The 13,598-nt window shown below is 46.4% G+C and overlaps 1 protein-coding gene across 27 annotated transcripts in view; it reads right to left on the bottom strand.

Moving 5' to 3' along the window:
• R3HDM2 (R3H domain containing 2) overlaps window positions 1–13,598 on the bottom strand; it is a 139,230-nt gene that overhangs the window by 10,504 nt on the left and 115,128 nt on the right. For 21 of the 27 annotated variants that reach the window (XM_087442149.1, XM_087442152.1, XM_087442151.1 and 18 more), the window contains 8 exons: window positions 12,907–13,139; window positions 10,579–10,763; window positions 6,245–6,346; window positions 4,284–4,526; window positions 3,815–3,941; window positions 3,404–3,564; window positions 2,527–2,681; window positions 1,265–1,365 (listed from right to left, as the gene is read on the bottom strand). In XM_087442149.1, the coding sequence (XP_087298275.1) occupies window positions 1,265–1,365; window positions 2,527–2,681; window positions 3,404–3,564; window positions 3,815–3,941; window positions 4,284–4,526; window positions 6,245–6,346; window positions 10,579–10,763; window positions 12,907–13,139 (1,307 nt within the window). The remainder of the gene's footprint in view (window positions 1–1,264; window positions 1,366–2,526; window positions 2,682–3,403; window positions 3,565–3,814; window positions 3,942–4,283; window positions 4,527–6,244; window positions 6,347–10,578; window positions 10,764–12,906; window positions 13,140–13,598) is intronic. The other 6 variants (XM_087442153.1, XM_087442160.1, XM_087442164.1 and 3 more) reach the window with 1 other exon arrangement.

The following is a 13,598-nucleotide window of genomic DNA, read 5'->3' as shown; positions in this document are numbered from 1 at the left end:
AAAATCTTACGTGAAAAATATTCCATTTCTAAAATGGGGAAAACTGGCAAAATACCTCCCTCTCACCAGAAGAGGGCACTCCAACATTCCCACAGTAGTGCAGAATGGGGATGGTTGGAGATAACATTGAGACCTCCTCCCCTCCAGAATCCCTGAAGTTTCTTCAACTGCAGTGTAATGCTATGTTAGGATGGGGCTAAAGGGAAACAAACTTGGTGTGTTGGAGCTCTTGGCAAAAGCGGACAGTGAGAGACTGCAAGGCTTAAGTCCATTCAGCTGGATAGCTGGCCCCTCCAAAGAGGGCCTGTAGCTGTTTAACATGAGATCTATTTATTTCCCACTGAGGGAAAGGAACCGAGTACAGAAACCTGATATTGAGGATGTAGCATGGGTTATGGAAAGTCAAAAGACCCAAATTCAAATTCTAGGATTGTGACCTTAGGCAAGTCATTTATCCTCTTTGAGTCTTAAATTTCCTCTTCATGAAGTTGTGGTAAGAATTAGAATGACACAATGTTATGTGAGCATATACAAAAAATTGCCTCACAAATCTAAGATATGGCTTAAAAAGCATTTTTTCAGCCTCCCCCGTACTCCCAAGAGAAAAGAAAAGCTGTCTATTGGAAGAATGAGTGCAAGAGACAGAGGGAAGCACTTGTGTTTCAAAGGCATGTGAGTGGTGAGTGGAATGCTGAATTCAGGAAAAAAAAAAAAAAAAAAAAAAGAATAAGAAAGGAAGAAAACAAGGAATTCAGTCAGAGATTTGGCTTCCCAAGGATAGGGATGGGGCAACCAACCTCACCTCTCTTGAGAGGTCAATTTTAGCACCCCTGGAAAACACCAGCCAGGACTTTGGTCTTTCCTTGTGATGGGGTCACAGTCAGGGACAGAGCCAATGCCTGAACTCTCTCTGCCCTTCCCAGCTCTAGAGCACAAGTCCTACAGCAGTGTTTGCTCTTACCAGTGCCCAAGACCCCCAATTCTTTTTTTTTTTTTTTTTTGGTGAGGAAGATTAGCCCTGAGCTAACATCTGTCACCAATCCTCCCCTTTTTGCTGAGGAAGACTAACCCTAGGCTAACATCCGTGCCCATCTTCCTCTACTTCATATGTGGGACACCTGCCACAGCATGGCTTGATATGTGGTGCGTAGCTCTGCGCCCAGGATCTGAACCCACGAACCCCGGACCGCCGAAGCGGAGCATGCAAACTCAACCACTACGCCACCAGGCCAGCCCCTAGACCCCCAATTCTTTATCCTCTTACCTGAGTACTGCTGTGGCATCTGTGGTGGACTGCAGGGAGAGGGAGACTGAGGCATCTGGTACTGCTCAGAGCCAGGAGGTTGCAGAAACCCCACAGAAGGGCTGGGGAGGTGGAGAAGAGAGGAGTGGTAAAGCAGCAGAGGAAGGAACACAGCTCCTGGCAAACAGCTGCTGCTCCCTGCGCCTCCCCTGTGGGAAGCAGAGGCAGCTCCAAGCCATTCCCAGACCAATTTGCCATGCAATTTCTAAAATCACTCATCAGTTCAAAGTTAATTATATATATTTGTACTTGATCATCTTTCAATTAGGAAGCTGCTAATCAGTGCTACAGATGGAATGTTAGTGACACATGCTCTTCCCAACAGTGTGAAAACACCAGACACATACACGTGCATACATGCGCGCGCGCACACACACATTCTGAGAAACACAACAGAAACACAGACAAAAAGAATGCCAGACACAGACACACAGTGCTAGAGAGAGACGGGTAAAAAAGAGCTAAGGAGATGTGTAATTTAGGATGTTTACACAATGGCAAACACAGTCCTCTAAAGACAAATGAGGAAAAATCCCCACAAAACTCAAGACAACATGGAGAAATACATAAAAAAAGACAGAAATAAACATATACACACTGAGAGAGACAGACAGAAATATATACAAGTAGGCCCAGACTTGAGTTCTAGTTCCAGCCGTGCTTCTAACTAGCTGTGTGACTTTGGGTAAGTTTCTTAACATCGCTAGCTGGAATTTCTTCATTTATAAAAGAAGGGAGAAATATAAAACAAGGGGAGTGGACTAGATATTTCTAAGGTGACTTCTACCTCTAAAATTCTAATAGCTATGACCTATACTATGATACATATAAATAGAAATATAGAAATAGACCATCTGAGATTCATACATGGATACAGAGGTACACAGAAAAATTTACAAATATATACTCCAAATTGCTTCTTTTAATGATGAGCAGTCTCTATCCCATAGTTCTTAATCCCACTGATTAGAAAAACAAAAAATGGGGGGAATTATAAAGCCTCTGTTTCTGAAGCAGGATTTTTTTCTGCTGATGAGCTCTTAGGCAAATGTCAAATCTACCAAGAGAAATGGAGAATGAACTCCCTCGTATTTTACCTGCTTTAAGGCAGCACTGGCATCTTTACCCCTGCCTTTCTTTTCTTAGGACAGTGGAAACAAAACCATGGTGCAACAGTTGCTGAAGGTCTATGGGAGATGAGCGCCAACTCAAGGAGTCCTCACCTCGTACCGTTCTGCTGAGCCGGCGGGATCATGCTGTAGTACACTGGAACGCCCCCTGCTGGGAGGCCACCTTGCACAGATTGGCTCGCAGGGACCAGCAGTGGTTGCTGGAAAGGCGGCTGGACCACATTTTGCGAGTCATTACCCACTGGGACCTGGGTGGAGACGAGAAGAGAATGACTACTCGTATTCCCAATGAGCTCATCCAGAGAACAGTCCAGTCATCACTAGACTAGGGCACTCTCCGTCTCTACCTCTTAGAGACTCCTCCGAGTCTCCTCATCTGCCTAAAAGAAATGCTTACAGAGCTCCCTCCACTTCCCTCTTCTCCAAACACCACCCTTGGGCACTTAACATAGAGGAAGGAGACTGATTTCCTTTAGATCCTACTTTTCTGGGCATTTACTCATTTGCGTGTCTGTATAAAGACCAAACTGTCTACCTATCTATCTATATATCTATTTAGTGAGGAAGATCAGCCCTGTGCTAACATCTGCCAATCCTCCTCTTTTTGCCGAGGAAGACTGGCCCTGAGCTAACATCTGTGCCCATCTTTCTCCACTTTATATGGGACGCCGCCACAGCATGGCTTGACAAGCGGTGCCTCCGGTGCGTGCCCAGATCTGAACCCAGGCCACCAGCAGCGGAGAGCGCACACTTAACCGCTATGCCACTGGGCCGGCGCCCAAACAATTTAAATAAAGATTCTTCTCAGACTCTCTGGGCTTTCTCTCCGAGGAAAAAAATCTAAAAAATCTAAGGGGAATGTAAGTAATATTTTCATGCTGGAGTTGTCAGACTGGATGGTGTGGGAGGCTGTCCTCCTTTTCCTCATCCTCAGGACTAGGGGTTCCTTCCCAATGCAGAATGCACCCACTTGGTAAGAAGGCAGTGGAGTGTACTGAACCACCAGGCCTTGCATCTGGCCCCCCATGCTGCTCCTCTGGTTGCTGAGCAGGCCCTGGTTCTGTGGCTGCTGGACCCCAATCATGCCTTGGTAGGCCGCCTGCTGCTGGTTAGGCATCATGGGCTGTAAACCTAGGGATGGCAAGGCAGAGAAGACGTTAGCATGGTCTCAACAATGTTTACGAGGTCACACTCTATCAGTAATTTCCCTTCTCCTATTTTACCTTTTCTTTTTCTGGAGACCCTGGGACCCTCTTTAGGACCCTAATCATTCCTGCATTTTTTTTTTTTTTTTTTAAACGGGGAAGGTAAATTCCTCTCTCTTTCCTAGTCTCTGCCCTTCCCCTATCCACTGCGTTCTTACACCAACAGTTCCTCTTACCAGGCTGCTGGGATGGCTGAGGCAGCTGTTGACCACGTTGGGGGCTGTAGGCCACCGGGTGAGAGAGAGGTCGGTATTGCTGGTTGGAGTTAGGATACTGTCCAGGGGTATAGTAAGAAACCTGGATCTACAGTGAGAGTAAACAGATGTGAGAAGGTCTCTCAAATTCAGTCCCCAAATCCCCAAACTATTAAATGCATCAGGGTTGATGGCCAGAAATCTATAAATGGAAATATTTGGGACCTGCAATTGCAGCGTTAGTATACAAGTTTGAAACAGATCAGGAAGGTCTTGTGTTATATAGAAAGATGACTTTCTGACTAGAAAGCCAACTTTCAAGTGCAAGGTGGGGCAATAGAGGTGGGGGATAAATATTCCCTCTGGCGTGTCTAAACTAGAGGAAAAAAGAAGGATTATAATATTGGACAAACTGAATTAGTGATTTAAGCTGGGAGCCCGAGCCGCTCACCTGTTGAGGGGGCTGCATATAGCCCTGGGGTGGCAGGACTTGCTGAGTAGGTGGTGCATGGCTAGGGGTGGAATAGTTGGAAGTGGGGAGGGGCTGTCCTGTAGAAGCCATGATGAAGCTAGTCTGCTGAGGGTGCTGGGAGACGAGTGGGGGCTGGAAGAGAGCTGAGGATGGGTCAGCTGCTTCAGTAGAACCTTGGCGGCTAAGACTCATTTGTCCAAAGGGGTTGCTGAGGTCATCTGCCTGTTGGGAGAGTGAGGGACACTCAAGGACCGAGGTTGTATCAAGCCCCATGTCCTTGGCTTCAACACAGACAGACAGACAGAAATAGCAACCCTCTCTACAGCCTTCCTTACACCAATGTGGGAGACTCCTGCCTCTGTGCCCTGGGAGGTGCTTTTTAGCCCTAAGCCTCTGTCATATGGTGTTTTAAATTGCTATGAATTGAACAGCTGTTTGAAGCCCAACTCCAGAGCCAGTGTCCCTACCACATATGAGGTAACAGTACCTATCTGATTATGATCTTTATCAGAATTAGTCCTGGGGAGATGGGAGCAATGACACAACTTCTATATATAGAAAAAACAAGACAAACTAGTGGGTTAAAAAAAGACTATGTCTTTCCATTTCCTGTCTTCTTCATGCCTTCAACCATACAAAGAGCCCCTATGTTGCCATAAATCTCGTTTTTATAATAAAGGACCCAGATAACACCTTGAGTGGATCAGAGATGGCTTGGTTCACGTGGCTTCCCAGCTCTGCCAATGCAGTGGAAAGACTGGTGGGCTCCCACTCCTGCTGCTTATCTCCTTACTCCCTCTCTCGAGGTCATTTCCACCTCTGTTCTCTGACACTTGCCTAGAGTTCTCCTGTCCTTCAGAAAACACTTCCAATTCTCACCTCGGAAAGGAGGCCAGGGTGAGTGGCGAGCTAAAGGGCGAGACTGACTGGCTAGTCTGTAATTGCCTTCTCTCGCAGCCCTCTGCTCTAAGCAGCAAGAGTGATGGAGTTCCATCTCTCACTTATATGGTGATAGGTTAGAGTTTGTGAGCTCCCTCATCCTTTCTGCTCCCTGGATAGTAATCAACACACACACACACACTCACACAGAACAGAAGTTCTTTTGCAAAAGAAATGAATAGAAACAAAAGACAATGCTTTCCTGCGGTTTCACTTGATTTTCAGGGATCTGATCTCCTTGCTAGCTATTTTGCTACCTTAGTGGGCAGAAAGAGATGACAAGAGGACTGGATTGCAGATTATTTTGAGGTCCATGTTCCAGGACTTTTCAGAATGGAGATAAGAGGTGGGAGGAAAGAGGGGATTCTAGTGAAAAAGCCGACAGGCGTGATTAACACAAAATAAAAAAAATCAGGGCTCCTATAACCATGATGGAAGTTATCAACTATGAGGCAAATCAGATCTTCAAAGGATTTGTAGTCAGGGTACAAACAATTTAAACAGCACGTGCTGTGCAGTAGAAGATATTTTTTATGCAAAATAACATAAGATAGGAGAACATTTTAAGTTTTTACCAATGGTACAAGAGAAATCTGCAAATGGTGTTTATTTTTAAAGGAAATTATAGAGAACCATTCTGTACAGAATAGACTGGGTTCCTCAGATATGTCCAGGGAGCAGAGGAGATGAAAGATGCACATGGTAGAGGGATTAGGAGCCCAGGTTAGACCAACATCCAATTTCGCTCTCCTGAAACTCAGGGGAACTCAGTGTTCCTCTCTGACTGACATTTACGCATCTCTAGATGCCTAGCGAGCTGTGATGGGGTCACTAGAGTAGAGTGTAGTTCAGCCTGTTCTGGCCCCTCACAAACAAACACCTTTTAACATGGCCCTCCAAAAAAGCACAACTGCTTTGCAAGATTGTCACAGACTGACCCAGACATACCCACAGATACAGGCCACACATGGACAAGACAAAAACGGGAATGGGGTTTATACCATGTTGTACTGCTGGGGTGGAGAGACTGGCAGAAGGACTTGGGGACAGGAGCCTGGAGAGAACTGAACAGGCTGCGGAGAGGGCTGCAGAGCCGGTACTGGCTGTGGACCAGCAGAGAGCCATGTGGAAAAGGGAAGAGAAAAGGGAGGTGCGGGGAGAGGCAGGGGGCAGAGATGGGGAGGGAAAGGGAGGGGACAACAAGGTTAATCATAAAAGAAATTTCACACGAATAGCAAGGCTGCTGAGCAGGCTGGAGCTTGTGGCTTTCCCATCTCTGACAGAGAGGCACTGTCTCCTATCGAGAAGAACCGCTACACACTCTGCCCTGTTAGCCACTCAGAACTCTGCCGCCGTTGTGAGCAATCTTAGGATTCTCAGAGCCAGGGTCTGCTGCTTGATTCCAAACACAGCTTTTCCCAAAGCATTTTTCTGAACACGCAATTCTTGGGGAGCACGATCATAACACTCCTTGAATGCCCACTTGAGAAGGGATTTCTTGCTTCTGTAGGAAGGGTCATCCAAGGTCTGGCTCAGATCTCCCTGCCACACTCCTGATTTCACACCACAGCTTTCCTGGAGGAAGTGCTCATTTACAAGGATCATCTCCCTCCAGAGGGCAGAGAAGGAAAAAAACAGCCAGTTCAAGCCTGGTTCCAGCTACCTCCTCCTGCTCCATGATTGTTCTGTGCTCCTCCAGGCTGAGGGCAGTATGAAAAATGCCCCCATAAGCGAACAGGGAGAGCTTTAGGAATAAAATATAAATAGCCTAGTTCTAGCTTTTGTTCCTTCACTCCCTTCACTAGCCTCAAGCAGGAGGATTTGTTTATTTGGAGCACGATGTGTTCTAAACCAACTAATGGGGAGTTATTTTTTTCTCTCTTCTTCCCCTCCAGCCATTTCAATCACCTCGTCAGTTCTCCAGTCACAGCCCCTGGTGGTAGGAGGGGTAGGACACAGGAGAGAGGCTAGGAAGAGAGGAGGAAATAACATTTATATACATTGCTTAATTTACATATATTATCTCATTACAGCCTCACACTAAGCCTATAGGGAGATATGATAACTTGTATTTCCAGTTAAGATAGGAAGGCTCAGAGAAATTAAATCACACATCCAGGATCACACAGCTAATGTGGCCGAGCTGGGATGGGAACCTAGTTCTGCCCAACATATGTTCTTTCCACTCCACTCCAGCAATAGGAGGGGATAAAAAAGAAGTCAAACAGAATTGTATTAAGAGGTGTAGGGGACCATGGTATCGATATCCTCTCCTGCTACAGACCTCTGGGAGATCCTTTCACAGAGGGGCTAACAGTTCCAGAGACAGAGAGTCCAGGAATTAGAAGACTCACAAAATGGAAAATACTCCTGATATCTGGATTAAATAAAATGTAAGTCATCTTGGTTATGAAAAAGTTACTGAGAATCCACTGTGTGACCTGGGAGAGATGCTGCCGTAGCCTTGAAAACAAATTTTCAGCTCTCCTGGTACACCTGTTTTCTGCAAGCCAGCGGCATTCCACATATAACTGCTGGCCAAGCTGCTCAGCATGAGCTACTGGTGCTGGCAGCTTTTAAACCCATTTTCTGTTGTCCTAATCCTCTTTTTTCCTCTTTAGGGAGGGCCTATTGTGCTTCAGGCCTTAGATCCCTTGGGGGAGAAGGGGCAGCCACAGGGACAGTGAAGTGGTAAAACAACTCTGCCTGTTTTCTTCACATTTGTGAGTTTTGAGTAAAAAGTGAAGAGAGAAGAAATGATGCTCTTCTCTTAGGCCTCTCCTGACTGAGGAAGGGTAGTGGTAAAGGCAGGCGTCTCAGTGCTATTTTTAAGTTACTCCACCACTCCCCTCAGCTACAGTTGTCTTCTTAGAGAGTCTCACACTCCAGAGCTAGGGAACTTCCGAAAAACCGTAGGGAAGCCAAAGACTGGCCCTGAGGAATGTGACTGCCACCTACTGGTGAATTGTGGGCTCGTCATTGTCTCTTGGATGCCTGACTGGCCCCCAGGAGAGAGGCTCCTTTTCAAGAGGTCCACTCCACTTTCAGTAAATTGGGCAAAAGGGAGCCACTGGCCCTTTAATCCTCAGCCTCACCCCTTGACTTCACATGTTCTGCTGATGTATGACATGAGGGCTGCTCTACAGCAGAGCCCTGCCAGAAGCGAAAGAGCATGGTTTAGCCAGCACTGTCCCCAGGCCTTAACTACCTGTTCTCAGTTTTTCTTCGAAAGGAAAACCTTTAGAGTAAGCACAGTGGGGGGTGGGGGGTGTGTGTGCATGTGTATGTGTGTGTGGTCACTTCCTTTATCACTGCACTGTTATGTACCATTTGACAAACTGAACACTAAGTATTCTGGGGCTCAGTAACTTGAGTTTGGAGAGCCACCAGTGCTGAGAGATAAGGAAAAAGAGAAAAGAAGAAAGAAAAAGGCAGTAGGAAGAAGAAGAAAGGGATAAAGAGAGAAGGAGAAAAAGTGGAGAAGAAGAAAAAACGAAGCATACATAGCAGGGCAGGGGGCGGGTATAATATCAGTAGCTACCGTAAGTGCTTCAGGGACGCCAAAACTTCACCACGGTAAGATTTTTCAGTTTGGAGTCTGTGATCACAATTAACCTCAAGAATAAATTTCTGAGGGAACAGAGATCTCTGTATCAAATAATGCTACCCTGTCCCCAATCTATAGGGCCTAACCTAGCACCATATTCCCTGCAGGAGATCAGTCAATACCAACTGACCCCCTGACCCTCATGATTCAGAAGCAGGGACAGAATTTGAGTAGAAGTTTGGGATTTAGGGCTGGTCACCAGGACATTCTAAAATGTTTTCAGTCCCAAACGGTTATTCTTTTTACTTATCTCTTTATTCCTCTCCCATTCTTGCTGTCTGTTTCTAGATATAGATGGAAGGAGGAGGCAGATGGAAGACTAAGAGGGAGAAAAGGGAGCAAGACTGTATTAAAATACACATGCTAGAAAACTTGGAAAAATTCTGGGACCTTGGAAAAGTCAGACATACACACACAGAAACACAGTAGGAGATAGCCAGAGGGGGAAGCACAAAGTTTACCCACTTATAGGTCTGAATTAAGACACAGACAGGGAAAATCACACACACACATGCTATGTTTCAATATGGAGTGAGGTAAGCTGATATGAAGGAGACGTAATGAGGCAGACGTGGTAGAACAAGAAAGAAGTCAGGACTATAGAGAAACTGATTTAGGGACTAAGATGAAGGACTGGAATGATTTGCGTGTGAGTTACATTCAGACACAAAGCAGGGTTTCCTTGATCTTCACTGTTTTTTATTTTAGCCTCATTTCACAGTATTTGAATGGGGTAGTACTGTGCCATTCTGGTCTTTCCACTCTGGTTTCCAGTTCCTAGGATATTGGTACGTGGGACTTGTTTCTTGTACTATGGAAGAGATTATCTGAGGCCAAGTGGGACTAACTGAGCAGGGAGATGAGGGAGCCTGAGAGGTGAAATGAGAACTTAAACTGCAGCAGAAAAGACTGTAGACATATGGCCTTCCTGACCACCAGAGAATACTTCAGGATAAGTATGGGCCCTATTCATGAAGAGCTCTATTCATGGAAGAAAAGAATAAGTGAAGATCTCAGCACAGCTCTCCTCAGAGTATTGAGGAGACTTTGAAACCTAGAACCCTGAGGTTCCAGTTTAGAACAGGATCTGATTCTTAGTTTTGCTTCCACAGAAGCAAAACTTTACTCAAACCCTGGTTGGTACCAACATCTACCAGTCCAGCAACAGAAGGAGAAAGAGAGAGCTCTTTTATGGTGTGGGAAACAAAGACAACACTGGGGGTTTTTGTGCCTTATGGTGTATGTTTGGCAGGGGTCTTGAGTGAGTGCTATTTCCTTTCCCTCAAACCGATACACATGAATATGTGTTTATGGGTCAACAGTCACATGAATACATTCAGTCAGACTATGGTGGGAGCTGTAATCTTTTCAAGCTCCATATATGGATATCGTGAGCAAAATCACCTTGCTAATTACACAGGATGTAGAGGGAGATAGGGTACAACAGAAATGTGGAATGGGATGAAAGATCCCACTGACAATTCTCAGGAGGAAAAGGAAGACATATAAAGAAAAAAAATCCCAGGCTGACTCTACTAAGAGCACTTTGGCTAAACCTTTGCCCTTACTCTTCTCTCCCCACAACTAACAAACGAGAAATGGAGGAGAGAGTGGCATGTCTCCAAAAACAGATCTTTCCTGCCACCCACAGCACAAGAGACATGACTGTGCTTCCAGGGCTTACTTAAATCAGAACGGAGGGGGCTCTGGCACTGAGTGGTGACTCACCTGTGAGATCATGTGATTATTCAAGGGTGTCTGTTGCTGAGGCGTGGGTGGGAGAACAGGAAGTTGCTGTTGCTGCTGCTGCTGCTGCTGCTGCTGCTGCTGCTGGGCAGTACAAGGGAGAAGGCCCCGGACAGACTGGGATGAGGTGACCTGGCTGCACACTTCAGGGGCACCTAGCACCATACCTAAGGCAAAGAGGAGACCCACCAAGAGTTGTAAGCACAAGCCATGAACACCCCACCCCTGGAGGCCCAGCTGCAGGGCTCAACTCTTTCCTTGCCATTTCTCCTCACTCCCCTTCTGTTCGCTCCTCCACTGTCTTAGGAAGATCCATGCGTTAGCAAAGATGCATTTCAGCTGCCCTGCTGATGGAGTCCTCATCTAAGCAGGTTTCTGCTCTCCAGGGACAGTAACCACCTTGACTGTCAATGTTTGGTTTGGGAATTGAACAAAATGTGAGGCTGCTAAGGCACCTCCCCTGAAGTACCTAGAATCTGTCCATCATGATTAGACAGCTGAAAACATGAATGTTTGCTTCTTGGGAAAACACAAATTCCTAGTCCCTCAAGAGACCTGTCTTCTCTTTGATTTCTTCTCAACTTGCAGCATCTCATAAAAGTTGCTGAGAAGGCAGTCTTGCCTCTCCAAGCACATGCCTGTGCACACACATACACACCACCTTCACCCAACTATTTTTCCCTCTTCTAGGCTCTCCAAGTCATACACACATTCACGTAAAATGCTTTTACTGAATATCTACTATAAGCCAAGCATTGTATAATGAACTGAGGAAACAAAGGTGAAGGGAACACAGTCCTTGCTCTTAAGCAGCACAGAATTCTGACAGGAGATGGACATCCACACAATGATTACAATCTGATAAGGATAAGGGATGCATCAGTGATATGAACAAAGCTGTGTGAAAGCAAAGTGAGGTAGCAATAACTCTTGGGAGGGAAGGATTTAAAAAGGAAGTGGCATTGGGGCCGGCCCGGTGGCGCAAGTGGTTAAGTGCGCGCGCTCTGGTGCGGGGGCCCAGGGTTCGCCAGTTCGGATCCCGGGCATGCACTGACGCACCGCCTGGCAAGCCACGCTGTGGCGGCGTCCCATATAAAGTGGAGGAAGATGGGCATGGATGTTAGCCCAGGGCCAGTCTTTCTCAGCAAAAAGAGGAGGATTGGCAGATGTTAGCTCTGGGCTGATCCTCCTCACAAAAAAAAAAAAAAAAAAAAAAGAAGTGGCAGGAGACATGGATTTGAAGGATGAATAGAAGGCTTGTCGGCCTGAGAGGGGACAAAGCTAATGCCATTTTCAAGAAACGGCTGGCGGGCCAGAGGGTGGCTATCTGGAAATGAGACTGAGACGGCACATGAGAGTCAGGAAGCTATGCTATATTAAGTAACTTGGATTATGCAGGGAATGCAGAAATGTGAACGTTTTATAAGAGCACTGACGTGACTAGATCTATGCTTTAGATTGGTAAACTGGCTCTGAAAAGGGCTGAGGATGGAGCATGGAAACCAGCTTGGAGGCCAGTGACATAATTAAAGAAAAGAAGATACGGGCCTGGGTAAAGGCAGAGGCAGTGGGGTTAGAAAGGAGTTAACAGAGAAGGGCAGCAGAGACTTAAGAGTCAGAGACAAAATCTTCACCACTATTGATTTCTTCTGAGCACAAGACTACAGAACTCCTGGGATGAGAGTCAAGCACTTCAGAGGTAGGAGGATGGTGAAATAGAGGCCCACTGGGTATACAGAGCTAAATAGCCCTCTGCTAAGAGTCCAACAGGAATAGATGGAGAAGGTTACACAGCAGATCAGAAGAGCAGAAGGGTGGTTACAGGGCTGGCATGTGGAACAAATGCTCCTTCTCAGTGACTGGTTTCAGAGAAGCAGCTACAGCCGTATCTCTGGGAGTTCTGGCCTAATGGCTGCTACCAATTAATTACAAACAGCGAAACTCTAAGGGTTCTCTCTGCTCTACAAACTGTCTTTATAATTTCAGAGGCCACAGAATGAAAGCAGCTATCATTCTCATCTTAGTATATAACCTGAACCTGGGCTGATAGCGATGTCACATCTCAGTCAGAGATTGGATAAAATAATCTAATCCCAATCAGTTTTTTTCAATTAGAAAAGAAGGTTTGAAAGAAAATCAGAGAGGGGACTCAGAAGGACAACAGATCCAAGAAATCAAATTTCCCCTACGTTAGGTTTCTAGGGCACTATATTGGGATAAGTGTATTGTTAAAATTAACTATCAGTGATGTTTTGCAGAAGACAAGCAAGAAATGAAGGGCATGACACAGAAGGAGAGAAGCTGTGGTACCTGGCCTGGAGCTCCTTCCTACACTGCCACCTTTACTGCTCCCGATGCTGTCACCTCGGGTGAGGATAGAGATTCCACTGAAGCTGCTGGCTTTGGTGACAGGGGGCCGCATGCTCCGGACAGAGCCATCAGAGTCCGTGCTGCTCCAAGGCCGTGGCTCCAGGGATTTGAGTTCGCTGTCTGTGCTGCTCTGGCGGCTGCTTGAGGTGCGGCTCAGCCCCTCACGGTTCCCCCTGCAGAGACCACAGTGGTCAGAGCACCCCTCACCTACCACTTCAGCAAAAGGGCTAGGAGAGAGTTCATTTCTATTCTTTTAATAACAAAGAAAGGGTGAGGGTTGCGGGGAGGATGGACACTGCCTTCTTGTTAGTTGGCTGGCCAACCAAGACTTGATGGGAGCAGACAGAACAAGATCCAGTACAGTAACAAAGAGCACAGAGGCAAATCTGGAAGACAGTGCACTGGCAACTAATTCAATACATCAGACCAGAGGTGGATGGGAAACCACATACATGATGCTGAGATTGGCTGTGGTCTCTTCCCCACCTCCCTGCAGGGATCCCACACATGCAGGAAATAGTGGGGAGCAGAGGGGTACCAGCTCCTTCTGGGGGTTCTTAAAACAAAAGGACTCCTAGAAGTTACTATTGCTAGAGGGCAGGAGTAGCCAATGACATGGATAAATCCCATAA

Source organism: Ceratotherium simum, chromosome 17, assembly GCF_057802395.1.
Source record: "Ceratotherium simum simum isolate JZ-2026a chromosome 17, ASM5780239v1, whole genome shotgun sequence".
In the NCBI taxonomy this organism is placed as follows: Eukaryota; Metazoa; Chordata; class Mammalia; order Perissodactyla; family Rhinocerotidae; genus Ceratotherium; species Ceratotherium simum.
This window is presented reverse-complemented; position numbering and strand designations above follow the sequence as displayed.